Here is a 21,628-nt window from a genome sequence, read left to right as displayed (position 1 = left end):
TTTTTTTCAGTCACACCCGTGGCATATGGAAATTCCTGGATCAGGGGTTGAATCTGACACGCAGCTGCAGCAACACCGGACCTTAACCCAATGTGCCACAATGGGAACTACAGCTCACAATGTTAACATGAAACCTGTTTTCCTTAAATACATTTTGATTTTTTCTAATTTGCTCTGAAAGGTTTCTAGTTCACTTTTTTCACTTTTTAGGGCCGTACCCTCGGCATATGGAATTTCCCAGGCTAGGGATTGAATAGGAGCTGTAGCAATGCCAGATCCAAGCTGTGTCTGTGACCTACGCCACAGCTCACGGGCAACGCTGGATCCTTAACCCACTGAGCAAGGCCAGGGATAGAACCTGCAACCTCATGGTTCTTAATCGGATTCGTTAACCACTGAGCCATGACGGGAACTCCAGTTCATGTTTTTTTTTTACTTTCTAACTCTCCCAATTATAAAATTTTTGTCTGAAAATGAGAGAAAGACCAAAAAGGAGTGCTAACAATCTTAGAAGTTTTGTGATCTATTATAAGTATCAAGAAATCAGATTTTCTTTTCTTTTTTTTTTTATTTTTTTGCATTTCTTGGGCCACTCCCGCAGCACATGGAGGTTCCCAGGCTAGGGGTTGAATCGGAGCTGTAGCTGCCAGCCTACGCCAGAGCCACAGCAACGCAGCATCCGAACCGCGTCTGCAACCTACACCACACCTCTCGGCAACGCCGGATCCTTAACCCACTCAGCAAGGGCAGGGATCGAACCTGCAACCTCATGGTTCCTAGTCAGATTCGTTAACCACTGCGCCACGACGGGAACTCCCAGATTTTCTATCTAAAAACAGAAATGAACTAATATTTAATTCTTATGGTACTGTCTAGAGCCATAAAAGTTGCGACTTGTAGGCAAAATGGATGACTGTTTTAGAAGTCCAGCATGTAGTGGGACACAACACAAAAAGAGAGGCAGCAGGATTGCCCGTTGTGGCACAGTGGAAATGAATCTGACTAGTATACATTAGGATGCAAGTTTGATCCCTGGCCTTGCTCAGTGGGTTAAGGATCCCGTGCTGCCATGAGCTGTGGTGTAGATGGCAGACTCAGCTCAGATCCCGCATTGCTGTGGCTGTGGCGTAGGCCGGCAGCTGCACCTCTGATTTGACCCTTAACCTGAGAACTTCCATATGCGTGGGTGTGGCCCTGAAAAGCCAAAAAAAAAAAAAAAAAAAAAAAAAAACCCCAAAAAAAATCCAGACACTAGATAGTGCATGATGGAACATGAAACAAGCTAAACCTAAATCTAATCAAGTTCCTAGATCTAACTACCTACTTACAGATTTGTAGGACATACCCAGAAGAATATATTTTTTAAAAAATGATTCCATGAGGATATAATTTGGAAAATCTAAATCGTGGGAAACTCATTACGACAAATGACCTACAAATAAATTGGAAGAAAATAAAAACAATGAGATGGAAGAGAAACCTCTATGTAGTTGCATTTGGCTGGCTAATCGTCTACTTAAATATTCAGACAGTTAAAAAATACGAAGTTTGTAAGACAATTTAAAATTTGAATACTGATTGATATTCAATGATTGATTATTAAGAAAGTTTTTTTTTTAATGTGGAATATGGAATAATGCATTATGGGGTTTTTTTGAGCCTTTATCTTTTTAGAGAAGCATAATGAAATATTTACAGATAAACTTATGCTATCTGGGATTTTCCAAATTAAAAAAGAAGGGTGAAGTGGGTGGGAGTAGAGAGGAAAGAAGATAGGCAATGTGTTCCTATGTGTTGGAGTTGGTGATGGGGAAATGGGAGCTCATTATACTATTGTTTTTAATTTGTATGTGATATTTTCTGTAAGAGAGTGTGTTTTTTTGTTTGTTTGTTTTTTTAATGGGAGTTGCCATAGTGGTGCAGCAGAAATGAATCTGAGTAGTATCCACAAGGATGTGGATTCCATCCCTGGCCTCCCTCAGTGGGTAGGGGATCCAGTGTTGCCATGAGCTGTGGTGTAGGTCACAGATGCGGCTTGGATCCCTCGTTGCTGTGGCTATGGTGTAGGCTGGCAGCTGTGGTTCCAATTCCACCCCTAGCCTGGGAAATAAATGTTTGAGGAATTCATTTGCGGCATTGTAGGTTTAAGTATCCAGTGCTGTCACTGCAGTGCCTTGGGTTACTGCCATGGTGCTGTTTCAATCCCTGGCCTGGGAACTCCCTCTACCCACGTGCCATGGGAGTGGGAAAAAAAAAAAAGTTTGGATACTCAAAAGGAAAACAAGACTAGATTTCTGCATGTATTTTGCATCTTTCCAAAGTCAGTTGTATTTAAAATTTTTGAGCCTGAATTGGAATTAAACTGTTTTAAAATGCAAAATGAGAGTTTTGTTTTGTGGCAGTTTTATTCCAAATGCTTTCTATGAGAGCTTATTTTGATTAACACAGTTTGTTGAAGGATAAAATAACATACAAGATACAGGGAGAGGTAGCTCACAAATAAATGAGCTCCTGTATGCTCTGAAAACCGTCATCTACTCAGTCATCTAAACCAGAAACCCAGGGAGTCACTCCTTTCCCTCTTCCCTCTCTTCTCTCATCCAAAGCCTGCTAACTTATCTCCTTTATGTAAAAAACACATCTCATGTTCTCCATCCTAGGTGGAACTGCCTTAGATCAGATCCACATCATCATCTATTTGATTACTGTGATAGTCTAGCCTTTGGCCTCTCCTGCTCCTTCAGTTCATTGCCACACTGCTACCACAAAGAGAATCTTAAGAACTCAGATATGATCTTGTTGTTTACTGCTCTGCTTAAAACCCTTCAGTAACTTCTCAATGGTTAGGTATCAGTATTACAGGAGTTCTCTCGTAAAGCAGGTTAAGGATCCAGCATTGTCACTGAAGCAGCTTGGGTCACTGCTGTGGCTCTGGTTCAATCCCTGGCCTTGGAATTTTCATAAGCTGCAGGTGCAGCCAAAAAAAAAAAAAGCTACATTACATGTAAACTCCCCATGTCTATGACCTTATCTAATCTAGGTTTATTACTCTAGACTCTTGGTTCCATCTTGGTATTGTAGGGGAAGAAAAAATATCTTTTTTCTTCTACTCTTCTATGTTCTTGGCTGGGGCTCTGCAATACAAGACAGATTAAAAAAGAGGAAAGTGTGCAAGTTTATTTAATATGTTTTGTGACATAAGAACCTTGATAAGGAAATGAAGACTTGAGGAAGTGGTTAAACCTGAGTGATTTTATGATTTGATGAAGACTAGAAAGTTGTGGGAAAATATGATGGGACAAAAGGATATGAGCTAAGAGTAGTAAACTAGGAAAACTTAGTAAGGCCTGATCCCTCCATCTTTGGAAGTAAGAATGCTCTAGGTATAAGGAGGGTCTTATGACCTGCTTCAAGGGAGAAGGGGGAAGTCAGAGAATCCTTCCTGCACCTGTCATTTCTCAAGTTCCTACCGATAATCAATACGCCAAGGTGCCACATTTTGGGGTAGTGTCCTGAATCCCATCTTTACACTATGGGGTTCCTAGTGTACCTCAGTACAAGTCTGTTTTGTTTTTCCATATATAGGGACATGTTATTTCACCTGCAACATACCCGGCTGTTCACCATGAAGCCTCTCTTTGACATATTCAGACCAAGTTAATAATTGTTTTCTTTCTTTCACCACCAATTCTGATAGGTACTTATAGGTACTAGGTAGTAATAATCTTTAATTCATTGCATTTTATTTTTATTTTTATTTTTTCCATTATAGCTTGTTCACAGTGTTCTGCCAATTTTCTGCTGTACAGAAAATTGTACACGTATACACATACGTGTATACATTCTTTTTTCTCACATTATCATGCTCCATCATAAGTGACTAGACATAGTTCCCAGTGCTATACAGCAGGATCTCATTGCTTATCCATTCCAAAGGCAATAGTTTGTATCTATTAACCCCAAATTGCCAATCCATCCCACTCCCTCCCCCTGCCCCTTGGCAACCCCAAGTCTGTTCTCCAGGTCCATGATTTTCTTTTCTGTGGAAAGGTTCATTTGTGCCCTATATTAGATTCCAGATATAAGTGATATCGTATGGTATTTGTCTTTCTCTTTCTGACTTACTTCACTTAGTTTGAGAGTCTCTAGTCCCATCCATGTTGCTGCAGCATTTTAATTTGTTTACATAGAGGAGGAAACAAAATTTTCCCTCTCCCTTCTGTTCTGGCTGGGACCCCTGTAAAGACATATTAATGAGAAAAACAGAGATTTTTAACTTATATACCTCATGTATACATGTTCGATACCAAGGGGAAAATGAATAACTCAAAGCAGTGGCTTGGAATCCAGTTTCTATACCATCTTCAGCCAAAGACAAAACAAAGGAAAGGCATCTGGAGGCTGAGTTATGGCGAGATGACTGGGAAAGCGTGGTAAACAAGAGTAAGGTTTGTAATACAGTTTTAAGTCAGTGCCTTCTCCATTGATAAGGGTCTAAAGTTGTCCTCTGTACTAATTTTTGTCCTTCCTGGTAGACAAGGTAGGAGGGACACCTTTGAAAATGTATGTCCTGCTTTTAGGTGAATAGGAGGAAGGCCATGAGCTTTCCTTGTATCTGCTTCTTCTCTGTTGCCTTCAGCTCAAAATAATCCTTATACTAAACTGGTATATTTTGGGGTGGCATATTCTGCCACCCCTCACTTATGTATTATTTTCCCTTACCAGAAAGTAAGATTTTAGAGCAGAGTGTCTTATTCATTCTGTATTCCCCTGAGCCTAGCAGAACGATTGACACAAACTCTCAGCTAATATTGGTTGAACGGCTGGTTGAGTGGAGAGTGAATGGTGATTAAAGCAGAGCTGGAAAAGTTGGAGAGACAGGGAGCAGGGTGAGTTTATTGCAAAGCTTTGGGGCTCTTTTAATTGCACATTATTTTGTTCACATTTTATTATTTATTTATTTATTTATTTATTTGGTCTTTTTGCCATTTCTTGGGCTGCTCCCGTGGCATATGGAGGTTCCCAGGCTAGGAGTCCAATCGGACCTGTAGCCACCAGCCTACACCAGAGCCACGGCAACTCGGGATCCGAGCCACATCTGCAGCCTACACCACAGCTCACAGCAACGCAGGATCCTTAACCCACCGAGCAAGGCCAGGGATCGAACCTGCAACCTCATGGTTCCTACTCAGATTCGTTAACCACTGAGCCACGACAGGAACTCTTGTTCACATTTTAAATTTTAACATTTTAAGAGATGGAAAACTTTATGAAAACAAATATTTCTGGCCTGAGACCAAACAGCCTGTGAATCATAAAATGAGTAGCTTAATAGGGGAAGCAACTAGTTGCTTACTGGAATGGGAACCCATTTGGCCACAGTGAAAAGGAAACCTGTTTACTAGTTAGGTGCATGTAGTTTCCCTTGAGCCAAGGCTCAGGTGGATCTTTTAGCTTCAGACAGTCCTTGTGTTAAGAGACAAAATTCAACTGAGTAAATTTTAAAGATTTTACTGGCTTTATTCAATGGTTGATGAATCAGGCAGTGTCTAATCTAGCAGAGAGAAAGTGGCTCCAAGGAGCTGTACTACACACACACACACACACACACACACACACACTCAGACACCCCACATCTTTTTAAACCAATGGGCACTTTAATTTATCTTTTCATTGAATAACTTTTTTTTTGGTCTTTTTAGGACTGCACCCGTGTCATATGGAGGTTCCCAGGCTAGGGGTCCAATCGGAGCTGCAGCCCTGGCAGCCTATGCCACAACCACGGCAACGAGGGATCCGAGCCATGTTCTGCGACCTATACCACAGTTCACGGCCACGCCAGAGTCTTAACCCATTGATTGAGGCCAGGGACCGAACCCGAGTTCTCATGGATGCTGGTCGGGTTCATTAACTTCTGAGCCACGATGGGAACTTCTTCACTGAATAACTTTTTATAATACAACAGTATTACATGTACATTGTAGGAAATCAGAAAAATCAGATAAGCAGAAAGAAGCAAATAAAAGATCCACAATTACTCAGAAGTACACCACTCTGTAACCATGTTGGTGGATAACTTTCCAGATTTTCTCTAGGCAGGTTGATAGATTAAACTATATTAACCTGAGGAAAATATTGCAATTTAAGTTACAAACATTTGTACTACTAATGTATAAAGAGCTCTTAGAAATCACTGAAGTGACAGAAACCTCTATTGAAGGTGGACAAGGAAAATGCTGGATAAATATTAAAGTAGTCTAGATCAGTTATTCTCAATGGGGTGGCATTACTTTGAAAGGGGTATTTCAGTTGTGACAATAATGGAGGGGGAGGAATGGCCCAGGCTGGACAAGCACTGGGGATATAAGACATCTTGCCATGCAGGGAACATTCATGTAAGTGATAAATCTACTTTACCTACTTATTTATTATTGTCTGAGCCTGAAATCGAACATTTACATATTGAAATGCATAATGTTATAAACTGCTATCTTCTTATTATTTATTTTTGTGGCTGCACCCTTGGCATATAAAAGTTCGTTTTCAAAATTTGACTGTTGGGAAGTTCTTGCTGTGGTGAAGCTAAAACGAATCCGACTAGGAACCACGAGGTTTTGGGTTCGATCCCTGGCCTTGCTCAGTGGGCTAAGGATCTGGTGTTGCCATGAGCTCTGGTGTAGGTCGCAGACGCGGCTCAGATCCCGTGTTGCTGTGGCTGTGGCATAGGCTGGCAGCAACAGCTCCGATTAGACCCCTATGCTGGGAACCTCCATAAGCTGCAGGTTCGGCCCTAAAAAGACAAAAAACAAAAACAAAAACAAAAAACCCAAAATTTGATTGTTGAAAGTTTTTTTTTTTAAATTATTCCTCTACACCTTTGCCTTGTAAAAGCATAAGGGTTAAATATAATTAAAGGCAAGCCAATGATTCTTTAAAAAAAATCTACTTTTGGAGTTCCGTCTTGGCGCAGTGGAAACGAATCTGATTAGGAACCATGAGGTTGTGGGTTTGATCTCTGGCCTCACTCAGTGGGTTAAGAATCCTGTGTTGCCCTGAGCTGTGGTGTAGGTCGAAGATGCGGCTTGGATCTGATGCTGAGGCTGTGGTGTATGTAGGCTGGCAGCTGTAGCTCCGATTGGACCCCTAGCCTGGGAATCTCCATATGCAGAGGGTGCGCCCTAAAAAGGAAACAAAACAAAACAAAACACCCCAGAAAACCAACCTACTTTCTATCTTTATGGATTTGCCTATTCTGGACATTTCATATAAATGGGATCATTATACAATATCTGTCTTTTTGTGTTTGTTTTTTACTTAGCAAGCTTTTTTTTTTTTGTCTTTCTTTTTGTTGTTGTTGCTACTTCCTGGGCCGCTCCCGCGGCATATGGAGGTTCCCAGGCCAGGGGTTGAATCGGAGCTGTAGCCACCAGCCTACGCCAGAGCCACAGCAACGCGGGATCCGAGCCGCGTCTGCAACCTACACCACAGCTCACGGCAACGCCAGATCGTTAACCCACTGAGCAAGGGCAGGGACCGAACCCGCAACCTCATGGGCAACCTCATGGTTCCTAGTCGGATTCGTTAACCACTGCGGCACGACGGGAACTCCTACTTAGCAAGCTTTTAAAGCTCATCTATGAGGTAGTCTGTATCAGAAACTCATTCTTTTACTAGTGAATAATATATTGATTTTTTTTTAATTACACGAGAAAGAAGTTATGTTATCCATGCACTTCATTTAAGGATAGTAAAAGGAGCATTGGTTCAGAGTCACTGCTCTAGCTGGGAAGACAAGGCATATGTATGCAAAAAGGCAATTAACAACACAAGCAAACATGTTAAATTTAGGGTATAGTTAAATTTTCTTGGACAAAAGGTGCCCAGGTAAGTATTAGGGAGAGATCAGATTTGTGTGATGGATCCTACAGTTATTGGATTAGTCAAGCCTGATTCAGAAACAGCCATCCAAAAATTAAAACTGCCCCTGCAGTCAATACTAATCCTTCTCAGGTGATCTCCATCAAATGGTCTTTCCTGTGAATAATTTCTGGAGTGATGATGGAAATCAGAGGAAACAAAGTGAGCCAAGCGGAACCAAGTAGATCTGAAAGCTCCGTCGTGTCAACCCAAGGCTTGGGTTTTGTAAAGCTGGGAGCTGCCAGCACCGCCCCCTGCTGGAACTCCACCGCCACTTTCCTCGCGCGTTTTTGCCCAGCTGTTTAGGCCCATCTCGGCCGCCGTGTGTATGTGTGTGTGTGGGGTGGGGGGGGGGGCTGCGTTTAGCCGTTAGGGGGCGGGGCCTCCGCTAACCATGGCCGGCGAGCTGGAGGGCTCCAAACCCCTCAGCGGGCTGCTGAGCGGCCTGGCCCAGGACGCTTTCCACGGGCACCCAGGCATCACAGAGGAGCTGCTGCGGAGCCAGCTCTATCCAGAGATGCCACCTGAGGAGTTCCGCCCCTTTCTGGCGAAGATGAGGGGGATCCTTAAGGTACCGTTCCTCCCTGCAGCCTCCGCCACGGAGTCCTGCCTTGTCCCCGCCGCCCTCAGACTCGTCCCCCCAGAAGCTGAAAGGCTTCCCTCCTCAGACCGCTACTGCTTATGTTGCACTTTACGCTCCTTCATATCCCAGGCGCTCGCCCTGTCGCCTCCTCTCACTTAATGAGGGCTCCCCCCACCAGTGCCGACTGACAGCCGGGGAGAGGACTCAGGTTTTTTTCTCCATACAGTTATCTACCGTCGTGTAGGTCACGAACGATTTTGAGTTGTCTTGGTAGATCTGTGCACTGCATACTTTTTAACATTAAGAGCGATCAGGCCATCAGTTTTACCGGGTCATGGAAGTGTTTGAGTGTTAAACAAGCGAGCAAATGTATACCGGGACAAGGGATGGATTAGTTGGGTGATCCCCTAAACTGCAGTCCACTGGTTGGTTAAGGGAGCACGTCACCATCATGAAGTCAAAGCGTAGCTCAGCCTGTCCAACAGAAATGTAATGAGTGTGTTGCAGAAATTTGATTTCTGTCTGTTGGTGCTGAATTGAAACGCAGAGACAGAGTTTTGGGTAAAGGAGAAAAAGATTGCTTTATTGCTTTGCCAGGCAAAAGCCCCCTCCCTCCCCCAGCCAGGGGTTTAGGTGGTTTTATAGTTTGGGGAGTGGAATTAGGGCTGTAGATAAGGATCAGGCAAGAGGCAAGCTTGCATTGCTTCTCAAAGCTGGTGTTTTGTGGCCTCAGGACTGGTTCTGGTGGGCCGCCTTCTTACCCGGAATGAAGAAAGCTTCATCAGGAAGTTCTTCCATTCGTTGGAGATTTTAATTGTACAGACAGGCTCAGAGATATTGTTATGTATATTCCTTGAGATGGAACCAGGACCCTGCCCCATGGCTTTGCTGCTCCTCCCTGGTCTCTACATCCACCTCCCTTCCCTGATTAGCAGCTGCTCTTTGGAACTCAGGGAAGATCTTGGAGGCTGAGGCTTATTCCCTAAAAACAAGAAATGGAGGACACAGAAAGACTTGTGTGCTAGGAGCCCCACAGGGCACTAGCTCTGTTACAAGAGCCAAACACAGACTTTTACATTTTCTAGTAGCCACGTTAAAGAAGAAGAAGAGTTCCCATTGTGGCTCAGTGGTTAACGAACCTGACTAGTATCCATGAAGATTTGGGTTCAGTCTCTGGCCTTGCTCAGTGGGGTAAGGATTCGGCGTTGCTGTGAGCTGTGGTGTAGGTTGCAGATTCGGCTTGGATCCCGCATTGCTGTGGCTGTGGTGTAGGGCGGCAGCTACAGCTCCAGTTCTTCCCCTGGCCTGGGAACTGCCATATGCCTTGGGTACTGCCTTAAAAAAAAAAAAAGCACAAAAGACAAAAAAAAAAAAAAAAAAAAAAAAAAGGAGAGAGAAAAAGATGAAATTAGTTTTAATATTTTATTTAATCTTAATATCCAAAGTATTACTTTTTCACATGTAATCAGTACATAAAGCATTCATAAGATATTTTATATTATTTTTTCACTAAGTCTTTGAAACGTGGTATGTATTTTACACTTAAAGCGCATATCAATTTGGACTAGTCACATTTCAAGTGCTCAATAGTCACTTGTCACTAATGGCTACTGTATTGGACGATGGTTTAGACTAAGAACTAGTCACAGGAGCGAATTTGGTAATGAAGTGTCCTCAAGAGATAATGTGTTAAAATTATTTTTGTGGGCCTCCAGTGTATTAGGATCTTTATTATTTTATGTTTACTTTTTTTCTTGCAAAAACCTTATGTGGTAGACACCCATTTTAAAGATTAAAAAATAGACTCAGGGAATCTAAGTGTTTAGCCTAAGTCACACTTTCATTCAAGTCAGTGTGAAACTTCATCCGTTAACCTTTTGCACTTGTGTGTATCAGAACTGCTCTGATACCTTAAAAAGGCAGTTAGATTTCTTTTTTTTAGGGCCGCACCCGCGGCGTATGGAGGTTCCCAGGCTAGGGGTCTAATTAGAGCTACAGTTGGTGGCCTGAACCACAGCCACAGCAAGCCAGATCCAAGCCATGTCTGTGACCTACACCACAGCTCATGCAACACCAGATCTTTAACCCACTGAGTGAGGCCAGGGATCAAACCTGTAACCTCATGGTTCCTAGTCAAGGATTCCTTTCTGCTGAGCCATGATGAGAACTCCAGATTTCTTTTTTTAAAACTGCTTTTACTTACAGGATTTTATCCCCCCCCCCCCAAAAAAAAAGCAAGTATTTCACAGAAAGTAAATGGATTGTCTTATTGGAATGTAAGGAGAAATATCTTTTATGTGATTCTAGACATTCTAAGTAACTTTGATGTCTTAAGTCACTAGTGAATATCTTCTATTTCTATCACTACACTTTTGTCTTTCTATCTTATACTTCAAGTGATCAGAAAAGGTTTTCTAGAGAATTTGACATCTTTACCTGGGTTTCCAAAATATTTCCTAGGCCTATGGGGGATGAAGATGAGGGACTACGGTCCCAAAAGTAAGAACAGCACTTGTGTAGGCACTGTCTTAGGATCTCTAAATATTGGGGGCTACTTCTCTCTTAAGTGGCCCATATTTTGACTCTTTATTTTTATTTTTATTTTTTTGTCTTTTTGTCTTTTTGTCTTTTCTAGGGCCATTTCCCTCGGCATATGGAGAGGTTCCCAGGCTAGGGGTCTAATCAGAGCTGTAGCCACTGGCCTACACCAGAGCCACAGCAACTCAGGGTCCGAGCCGAGTCTGCGACCTACACCACAGGTCACGGCAACGCCGGATCCTTAACCCACTGAGCAAGGCCAAGGATTGAACCCGAAACCTCATGGTTCCTAGTTGGATTCGTTAACCACTGAGCCACGACAGGAACTCCGTTGACTCTTTAGTTTTAGTATGAGATAAAAATTGCTGTGAACTGAGAGAAGAGATTGTCTGGAAATTCTCTTTCTTATTTTCTTTAAAATCCATTGCTGAAGAATATCTAAGTCTTGCTCTCAGTGCTTCTCAGTCCTCTGCCTGAGGCTGGAATACTTCAGTTTTCTGACTGTTTTTTTTCTTTTTTGGCCGCCCGGAGGTATATGGAGTTTCCGGGGTCAGTGATCAGGGATCAGATCTGAGCCACAGTTGTGACCTATACTGCAGCTTCAGCAATGCTGGAGTCTAACCCACTGTGCCACAGGGATCAAACCTGTGTTCTGGTGTTGCAGAGACACTGCTGATCCTGTTGTGCCACAAGAGGAACTCTGAGTGGTTTTTGAGTAACATGGCTTTCTTGGTATTAGGAGTAGAACAGAAGAGTTGCCTGTGCCTGGCAGCACAGCCTCTGCACAGCTGATTCTCTGAGGTACCAAGAGAGGAAGCCTTTGATTATTTGACTTAGGGCTGAAACTCTAGGCTCAAGATAACATCTGATTCCAGTCTTCATTTACCTTATAAACAGCAGTGAAGGATAAAACAACTCTGATTTTTATAGAAACATAAAAAGCAAACATGATTTTTAAACAAAAAGGCTTTGAGCAGAGATAGAATGTCCATCTTCGATGAAAGAGAACATACACAAATGAGTATGATGCAAAGATGCCATAGTATTTGGAAATAGAGATCTGAGTGGACTGCTGTGGACAGAAAAGAGGTATTCTTTCTGGCAAATTTTTTGGAGATGCCATTTTTGTTACTCTTGAAGAAAGTATAGAGATATTTTAGATTGAAGTGAGGGCCAGCCACATAGAGCATTTAGGCTAAGAAAATAGCAAAGGTAGGGCAGGAGAATATAGAGTAGTTTCAGGAAATGGTGAATGGTCCAATTTGACCATTGCACGGCTGTACCTAATATGGAGTATTAGTGGAGGTGGCAAGAAAAAGTGAAACAACTTTTTAATCCTTTATTCCTACTAACCTTTATTCCTGCTTTTTTGGCAGAGTATACTTTTTCCCTTCAATTTAAAAAATTTTGGTGGGGAGGGAGCAGCATGGATTGGGAGCTTGGGGTTAATAGATGCAAACTATTGCCTTTGGAATGGATTAGCAATGAGATCCTGCTGTGTAGCATTGGAAACTATGTCTAGTCACTTATGATGGAGGATGATAATGTGAGAAAATAGAATGTGTACATGCATGTGTAACTGGGTCACCATGCTGTACAGTAGAAAAAAAATTGTATTGGGGAAATAATTAAAAATAAATAAATAAATAAATTTTTGGTAAAATACACAAAACATAAGATTTGTCATCCTAACCATTTTAAAGTATACAGTTCGTTGGTATTACATATGGTATACATAATGTTGAATACCATAAATAATATAAATATAACATAAAATAATGTTGGTATTCATAATGTTGTGCATCGATCACATCCATCTGTATCTATAACTCTTCACCTTGTAAAACTGGAACTATACCCATTAGACAATAACTCCTCATAACCCCCCCCCCCAGGTCCTGGCAACTACTATTTTACTTTCTGTCTCTGATTTTAACTAAGTATCTCATCTAAGTGGAATTATACACCATTTGTCTTTTTTGTGACTGGGTTATTTCATTGAGTGTAATGTCTTCAAGGTTCATCCATGTTGTAGTATATGTCAAAAATTCCTTCCTTTTTAAGGGAATAATAGTCCATTGTGTGTATATACTACATTTTGCTTCTCCACTCATCTTTGGGCACTTAGGTTGCTTCCTTGTTTTAACTGCTGTGAATAATGTTACGAACATGGGCGTACAAATACCTCTTTGAGACTCTCCTTTCAATTCCTTTGAGTATATACCCCAGGGTGGAATTAATATGGTAGTTCTATTTTTAATTTTTTGTGAAACTGCCATCCTGTTTTCAACAGCAGCTGTGTCATTATACATTCCCACCAACACTGCACAAAAGTTCCGGTTTCTTTTTTGTTATTTTCTGCTCGAGTTTTTGATAGTAGCCATACTAATGAGTGTGGAGTGGGCAGGGTAAACCTTTTTACATATTGATGACAACAGGGTCAAAACAGTTCTTTCTTTCTCTTTCTTTCTTTCTTCTTTTCTTTCTCTCTTTCTTCCTTTCTTCCTTCTTTCCTTTCTGTTTTGTTTTTTTTTTCTTTTTTTGCTCCTTTTTCAGCTGCATCTGTGGCACATGGAAGTTCCCAGACCAGGGATTGAATCCCAGCTGGAGCTGCGACCTACACCCCAGCTGCAGCAGTACAGGATCTTTAACCTGCCATGCCACAGCATGAACTCCAAAACAGTTCTTTCTTTTGTCTATGGAGTCTCAACAATCTTAAATTCAGCAGGCAGTCTAGAAGAAAAGCAGTGAGGAAAAATACTAAAGAAAAAAATGTGGGAGTCTAAGCAGAGGGAAAAAAACTGAGGATAAAAATGGAGTGGTACTTCAATTCTCACTTGGTTGCCATACCTTTCAATCATCTATAGGTCATCAAGTTCTGTAGAGAGTGAAAATGAATAGGAACAATAGGTGTAAGAGGAAGGGAAGGGAGGGATGTGTAACTCTCAGCAGGAAATAGACTGTGGGTTCACGTTATCAGGCTCCTTACTTCCAGCTGCCTGCATTCATTTATTTCCAAGATATGTTTCAAATTTAGATGCTTCCTAAAGTGCAGCCTTTCCTTCCAGCCGTCACAGTGTGTGCCCAGGTGTAGTGTATTGATTGCTCACATACATACTGGTCCCTGTTTTCCACTTGAACTAGAGCTTTTCTACACTACTTGGCTGGTACATTGATCTTTGTAGCTTTGCCTGTTGATCACAAAAGGGCAAACCTTTCTTTCATCTGCTTGTAGATACTTGAAGCTGACTATTCACTTGCCTTAGGGCAAGTTTTATTTTTTAGTAGCTCCCAGGAAGCAGTGAAATCAGTTGATAGTGGTGCATTTAGTTAGGGAAATGACATCCTTTACAAATACTCTACTATTTTAATCTAATTTTGTTTGCTCACATTTATAAGTTCAACTTCTCACAGATTGCATGCTCTGTGTTTCTTGTTCCTTCTGTCAACCTTAGTTCTATTTACTAGAATTCTAGAGAAAGATCTTTTCTAGGAAGTTGCACTTGTTCAATTATATTCCGTATTCACTACTGCCCTCTGTTGGTGGTGATGTATTTACTTAGTGAAATATCATTAAAATTTTTAATGAAGTGTGTTGAATTTTCTTTTGTTGTGGATATAATCCAATATTCAGTTGTCAATTAAAATTAATTTTTTAATTTCTTGTTTCCTCTGTAATTTTAAAAAATTGAATTATAGTTTATTTATAGTATATTAGTTTCAGATATATAGCATAGCGATTGTTTTTATAGATTATTCTCCATTTAGAGTTAGTACACGACCTCCTGCCGTGGTGCAGTGGGTTAAGGATCCAGCATTGTCTCTGAGATGGTACAGGTTTGATGCCCAGCCTGACATAGTGGGTTAAGAACCTGATATTACGGTAGCTGTGGCATAGGTTGCAGCTATGGCTCAGATTAGATCCCTAGCCCAGGAATTCCATATGCTGCAGGTGTGCCCCCCCCCAAAAAAAAGTTATTACAAAATAATGGCTATATTTCCCTGTGCTGTACAGTATATCCTTATTGCTTATTTATTTTATACTCTTTTCTTGATAATTTGAAATTCAAAAATGTTTAGATCCTGTTTCATTTTTATTCATCTATTTTTTCTTCTTTGGGTTTTATATATTTTACTTATTTAAAAAACTTTTTGAGTTAATTGTAAATGGTCTGACCTTTTTTTTTTTATTTTTTTGGCTTTTTGCCTTTTCTAGGGCCACACCCATGACATATGGAGATTCCCAGGCTAGGGGTCTAATTGGAGCTGTAGCTGCCAGCCTACGCCAGAGCCACAGCAATGTGGGATCCTAGCCACGTCTGGGACCTACACCACAGCTCACGGCAACACCAGATCCTCGACCCACTGAGCAAGGGCAGGGATCGAACCCGCAACCTCATGGTTCCTAGTCGGGATTTGTTAACCACTGTGCCACGATGGAAACTCTCATTCTCTGCTTTAAAGTGATTTCCTGTGAGGTCTCCCCTGGCTTATATACAAAGAAGCTAACTCTTCCTCCGCCACTCTATTACCCTTGATTTACTTTTTTTCATACTTAGCACTAACTGAAATTATGTGCTTACTGGATTGTTTATATGTTGATTCTCCTATTGGAATGTAAGCATTTAAGAGGTCAGGACTTTATTATTATTTTTTTTGTTCTTTATCATTAATACCTGAAACTGTTTCTGGAGTGTGGTATACATACAGTAAAAATCTGTAGAATATGTGAACGAGTGGATACTGCTTAAATGTGGAGATTGCCATTAAAAAGATATACACAGTGGGAAAACCTACACTATTTCTGCGTGGGGAGAGCTGGAAGGTATAATAGTCCTAATCGGGGATCGGCAAGCTATGGCCCCTGGGAAAAACCTAGCCTGCAGCCCATTTTTATAAATAAATTTTCATTGGAACATGGCCGCATGTTCACTTACTTACATTTTATCTATAGTAGCTTTCACCACTATGAGTGGTTGAAACAGATCTTGTGGCCTTCAAAGCCAAAGATATTTTCCATCTGAACCTTTACAAATAAGTTTTGCTTGCCCCCCATCTTAGAATCTGTTCTTAAATTCATAATGGTTAATATTTGGGAACAATATTGTATATGTTTTATTTATATATATATATATTTTCCCCCCTGCCGCATGTGCCACATATGGATGTTCCTAGGCCAAGGGCTGAATCTGAGCTGCAGCTGCAACCTACGCCACAGCTGCAGCCTATGCCACAGCTGTGACAATGCCAGATCCTTAACCCACTGTGCTCAGCTGGGAACCGAACCTGTGCCTCAGTAGTGATCCAAGCTGTGGCAGAGCCAACACCAGATCCTTAACCCACTACACAGCAGCAGGAACTCCCAAGTTATATTTCTAAGTTGATTACTTGATGCAAATCTGAAATAAGAATATTTAGGAAATAGGGATTATTTGCGCTTATGTCTTCTTGAGGAATTTCACTAATTGATTCTTTAGGTTCATGAGATCTGGTGGATAAAAAATAAGCCTTAGTAGTTCTGTAGTATTAAGTGTTTGTTCTTGGTGAGAGATAGTTATAATTATATTTTATTTTTTTTTTGGTCTTTTGTCTTTATAGGGCTACACCCGCAGCATATGGAGGTTCTCAGGCTAGGGGTCAAATTGGGAATTGGAACTGTAGCTGCCAGCCTACACCACAATCACAGCAACACGTAACCCGAGCCATGTCTTCTACCTACACCAAAGCTCACAGCGATGCCGGATCCTTAACCCACCGAGCGAGGCCAGGGATTGAACCTACATCCTCATGGTTGCTAGTTGGGTTCGTTAACAACTGAGCCACAAAGGGAACCTTGAGATAGTTATAATTTGAATTTGGATTTTTTTTTTTTTTTTTTTTTTGTCTTTATAGGGCTGCACCCGCAGCATATGGAGGTTCCCAGGCTAGGGGTCCAATCGGAGCTGTAGCTGCCGGCCTGTGCCACAGCCACAGCAATGCCAGATCCGAGCTGTGTCTTCGACTTACACCATCGCTCACAGCAACGCCCGATCCTTAACCCACTGAGTGAGGCCAGGGATCGAACCCACAACATCATGGTTCCTAGTCGGATTCGTTTCCGCTGCGCCGCAGCAGGAACTCCCTGAATTTGGAATTTTTTTCATGTTCAGATGATGTAAAACTTTATTTATTAATGTAATATAAAAGAAAATAAAGTTTAATTTTGTGACCTTGAGAATCAAATTTTCACTGTCAACATATGAAAACTGGTTTAAATTTATATAAGAAAATGACATCAGTAGCATATTAAAGTAGTAAAAGACTAAGAAATGTTTGTATTTTAAATAGCTGGTTCTGTCTCTTCTTGAAGCTATGAAAATTTGTAACTTTTTTGAGAATTGGATTGACTGTAAAGGAAAGACCTGTGGTAATAGGGTTTTTTATATCTCATAGTTGGGGTATGTCATGTGAAGGATGCTGGATTTAATTTAATTGTTTAATTTTGCAAACATTCAGCTACCTACCTGTATGCTTTCCCTTATTAATTTTTGTTGTAAATATTATTTAACTTTACTAAAGAAAATATAGAAATTTGAGATGTGTGAAACACATATCATCTGTTTACATGAGCAGTATTAATATTTTTGTGGATTTATTCATGCCACAAGTATTTATTAAGCACAAATATATTTTTAATGGAGAGTAGTTATTTTAAATTGATATTTTCACCATTGTGTTTAATGTGCTCCTTCAAAATTAGAGTGGGCAAGCAATTTCCAGGAAAGGAAAGGTCACCAACTGAAAGGTTTATTGTGTTCCTCCAATGTAGTAGAATTTTCAAAATATCTTAGTTGTCCTTTTTATATCTCCAGAATCTTAAGAATTGCTTGGTACTACTCAGCCATAAAAAAGAACAAAATAATGCCATTTGCAGCAACATGGATGGAACTAGAGACTCTCATACTAAGAGAAATTAAGTCAGACAAATACCATATATCACTTACATCTGGAATCTAATTTACAACACAAATGAACCTTTCTACAGAAAAGAAATGCATGGACTTGGAGAACAGACTTGTGGTTGCCAAGGGGGAGGGGGAGGGAATGAGATGGACTGGGAGCTTGGGGTTAATAAGTGCAAATTATTGCATTTGGAGTGGATAAGCAATGAAATCCTGCTGTATAGCACAGGCAACTATGGTCACTTTTTTTTTTTTTTTTTGTCTTTTTAAGGGCCGCACTCACGGCATATGGAGGTTCCCAGGCTAGGGATCAAATCTGAGCCACAGCCAAAGCAACGTGGGATCCAAGCCGAGTCTTCGACCTACACCACAGCTCACGGCAACACTGGATCCTTAACCCACTGATCAAGGCTTGGGACCAAACCTGAAACCTCATGATTCCTAGTTGGATTCGTTTCTACTGCGCCACAATGAGAATTCCATGTCTGGTCACTTGTTGGAACATGATGGAGGATAATAAAAGAAAAAGAATGTATATTATATATATATGTGTGTGTGTGTGTCTGGGTCACTTTGCTGTACAGTAAAAAATTGACAGAGCACTGTAAACTGACTATAATGGAAAAAATAAAAATCATTTAAAAAAATGCTTGGCAGTAAATCCATGCTGGACATTAAATCCATCTTCATTAAGTATCATGTATTAAATAATTGAGCGTGACATTGAAAGTCAACTATATTTTAATAAAAAATAAACTAAAAAAAAAGTGAAATTCTGTTAGAAGTACTAATTGAAGATCTCTTATATTTCTTTCACCTGACTCCTAAAACTTAAAATGAAAAACAGTGTATAGATACCTAGGCCTGTATAACACTGAAGGAAACTCAGCTTGGAAAGAGTTGGTCATTGGCCAACAAGAGATTTCAACAAATTTAGATTTGACAGGATTCAGTGGCCTCTATGAAATAGGAGGGGGCACCCAGCGTGGGCACCACCCAGCTTCCCTAAGCAACTATATTATATTACCATGCTCTGTGGTTGGGATATAGCAGTAAACATCACAGCTATAGTCTCTGCCCTGTAGATCATATAATTACTGGAGAATATAGACAGTAAGCTAATGGTTAAAGGTATTTTAAAAAGGCAGTCACTGAATATACCAACTTAGCTAAATTAGAGGCAGTTTAGAGAAGTTCCTAGCCCACTCTACAGCATAAACAAAGAATAAAAAAGGGTAGGGGAAGTCCTACTTTTAGATATAGTGGTCTAAAAAGAAAATATAGAAATAGCACACAACTAATTTCCCCTAGTTGTCTGCCTCTCGTCTCAAGGTAGAGGCTTTTCATGAATATGGCTGACTAAAGTCATGTAATGTCTTTCCTGGATGAGGATTTGGCTGCTCTGGGACCTCATTTTAAGTTTTCTTTTCCTTTTCTTTTCTTTTCTTTTTTTTTCTTTCTTTCTTTTTGTCTTTTCTAGGGCCACACCCATGGCATTTGGAGGTTCCCAGGCTAGGGGTTGAATTGGAACTACAGCTGCCGACCTACACCACAGCTCATGGCAACGCCTGAGCCCCAACCCAGTGAGCAAGGCCAGGGATCGAACCCGAAACCTCAAGGTCCCTAGTCAGATTCGTTCCTGCTGCACCATAATGGGAATTCCTCATTTTAAGTTTCTTGACTATCTTTGGGACCATTTTAACTGTCAAAGCATCTCTTGACTAGACCAAGGTGTGCACTGTGGTAGCATCATCTTCTCATGGGGGGCTGCTTAACTGCCTCTTCTCAGATCTGGAAGCAGTTCTCAAGTAGCTCCTTAAGGAAGATTGTAGGAGAGGTAATTTTTTCTTTTTAAGTCATAAAAGATGTATTTATCTGGTCTCACACTTAATTGCTAGTTTGGCTGAGAAGGTATTTCTAGGTTGAGCCACAATTTGAATGCATTGTTTCATTAACTGTCACCTGTCTTTTATCTCTGGAAGCTTTTAGGAGTTTCTCTTAATCCTTTATTTCCTTGAATGTCATTGATGTATGATTTTCTTTCATTTTGTTATTTGGGCCACTCTGTGTCCTTTCAGTCTGGAGACTTGTGACCTTTAGTTCTGGGAAAATTGTATTACTACTTTATTTTCTTATCTCTTTTTTTTCTCTTTTTCTAGCACTGATTTTTTGAATGTTAGACCTTCTAGACTGAATCCTCAAATTTGATTTTCTCTATTTTCTCTTTCTTTGTTTTTTCTTCTACTGTTTGGTAGATTTCCTCAACCTGATCTCTAGACTTTGTGTTTTTTCTCTTTAGGGCTACTACACCTGTAGCGTATGGAAGTTCCCAGGCTTAGGGGTTGAATCAGGGTTGCAGCTGCCAGCCTGCACTACAGCCACAGCAACACTGGATCTGAGCCGCATATATTACCTATGCTGCAGCTTGCAGCAACGCTGGATCTTTAACCCACTGAGCAAGGCCGGAGATCGAACTCACATCCTCAAGGAGACTGTGTTGGGTTCTTGACCCACTAAGCCACATGGGAACTCCTAGTCTTTTAGTTGAATTTTTCACTAGATCATATTTTTAATTTCCAAGAGTTTTCTTTTGACATGGACAATATGCCAATACAGGAGAGGAAGAGGTTTTTCCTTGACTCTCTTGGGGTTTCTGGCCAAGTCTGAAATTTTTAAAAGTTTCATTGACTTATAGTTGATTTACGATGTGATAAATTCTGCTGTACAATAAAGCGGTTTTGTTATACATATGCACATATCCACTTTTCCCAGATTCTTTTCCCTTTTAGTTTATTACAGCTTATTGGGTAGAGTTCCCTGTGCTTTATAGCAGGTCCCCATTGACCACCCATTCCATATACAGTAGTGTGCATATGTGAATTCCAAACCCCCAATCCATTCCTCCCCCACCTGTCCCCTTTGATAACCTAAGTTTGTTTTTGAAGTCTGTATCTTTCTGTTTTGTAAATAAGTTCGTTTGTATCATTCTTAAGATTCTGCATATAAGTGATAGCATATGGTTTCTGTCTGTAAGTCTGAAATATAAACTGACAAAGACAAATTAACAGGAGAGAAGTGTACAAATTTGTACTTTTGTGTGACGCAGGAGCCTTCATAAGGAAAGGAAGACACAAAGAAACAGACCTGACTATTTTATCCCAGGTTTGATAAAGAGTGGACAGTTCATAAAGGATTATCATAGGTTAGAAGTATGAAGTAATTATAGTAAACAGAGGGAAATTTAGTAAGCCCTGTATGTAGGGTTCTTCTTGGCATTCCTTTGCTTTTGAATATAAGAATGGATGCTCTGTTCCTCTGGATATAGGGAGGGCACCTCTTATATGATGGTTTATGACTTGTTTTACAAATGAAAAGTGCATAAAACAGTTTCTTTTTGATACTTGAGTCAATTTAAGAACAGACATCATTTGTATACATTTTGTACAGCAACTATTAAGTAACAGGAAATTGGAAGTTCCCGTCGTGGCTCAGTGGTTAACGAATCTGACGAGGAACCATGAGGTTGTGGGTTTGAACCCTGTCCTCGATCAGTGGGTTAAGGATCTGGTGCTGCCGTGATCTGGCGTTGCTGTGGCTGTGGTGTAGGCCGGCGGCCACAACTCTGATTCAGCCCTGACCCTGGGAACCT

The 21,628-nt window shown here is 40.7% G+C and overlaps 1 protein-coding gene across 2 annotated transcripts in view; it reads left to right on the top strand.

Annotated features, from left to right (window-relative positions):
- The window catches only part of COMMD1 (copper metabolism domain containing 1), a 143,655-nt gene continuing 130,321 nt past the window's right edge, over positions 8,295-21,628 (top strand). For both annotated transcript variants that reach the window (XM_021087480.1, XM_021087481.1), the window contains exon 1: positions 8,295-8,488. In XM_021087480.1, coding sequence (XP_020943139.1) covers positions 8,312-8,488 — 177 coding nt within the window. In that variant the 5' untranslated portion in view covers positions 8,295-8,311. The remainder of the gene's footprint in view (positions 8,489-21,628) is intronic.

Source organism: Sus scrofa, chromosome 3 (genome assembly GCF_000003025.6).
Source record: "Sus scrofa isolate TJ Tabasco breed Duroc chromosome 3, Sscrofa11.1, whole genome shotgun sequence".
NCBI classification, from domain to species: Eukaryota; Metazoa; Chordata; class Mammalia; order Artiodactyla; family Suidae; genus Sus; species Sus scrofa.
This window is presented reverse-complemented; position numbering and strand designations above follow the sequence as displayed.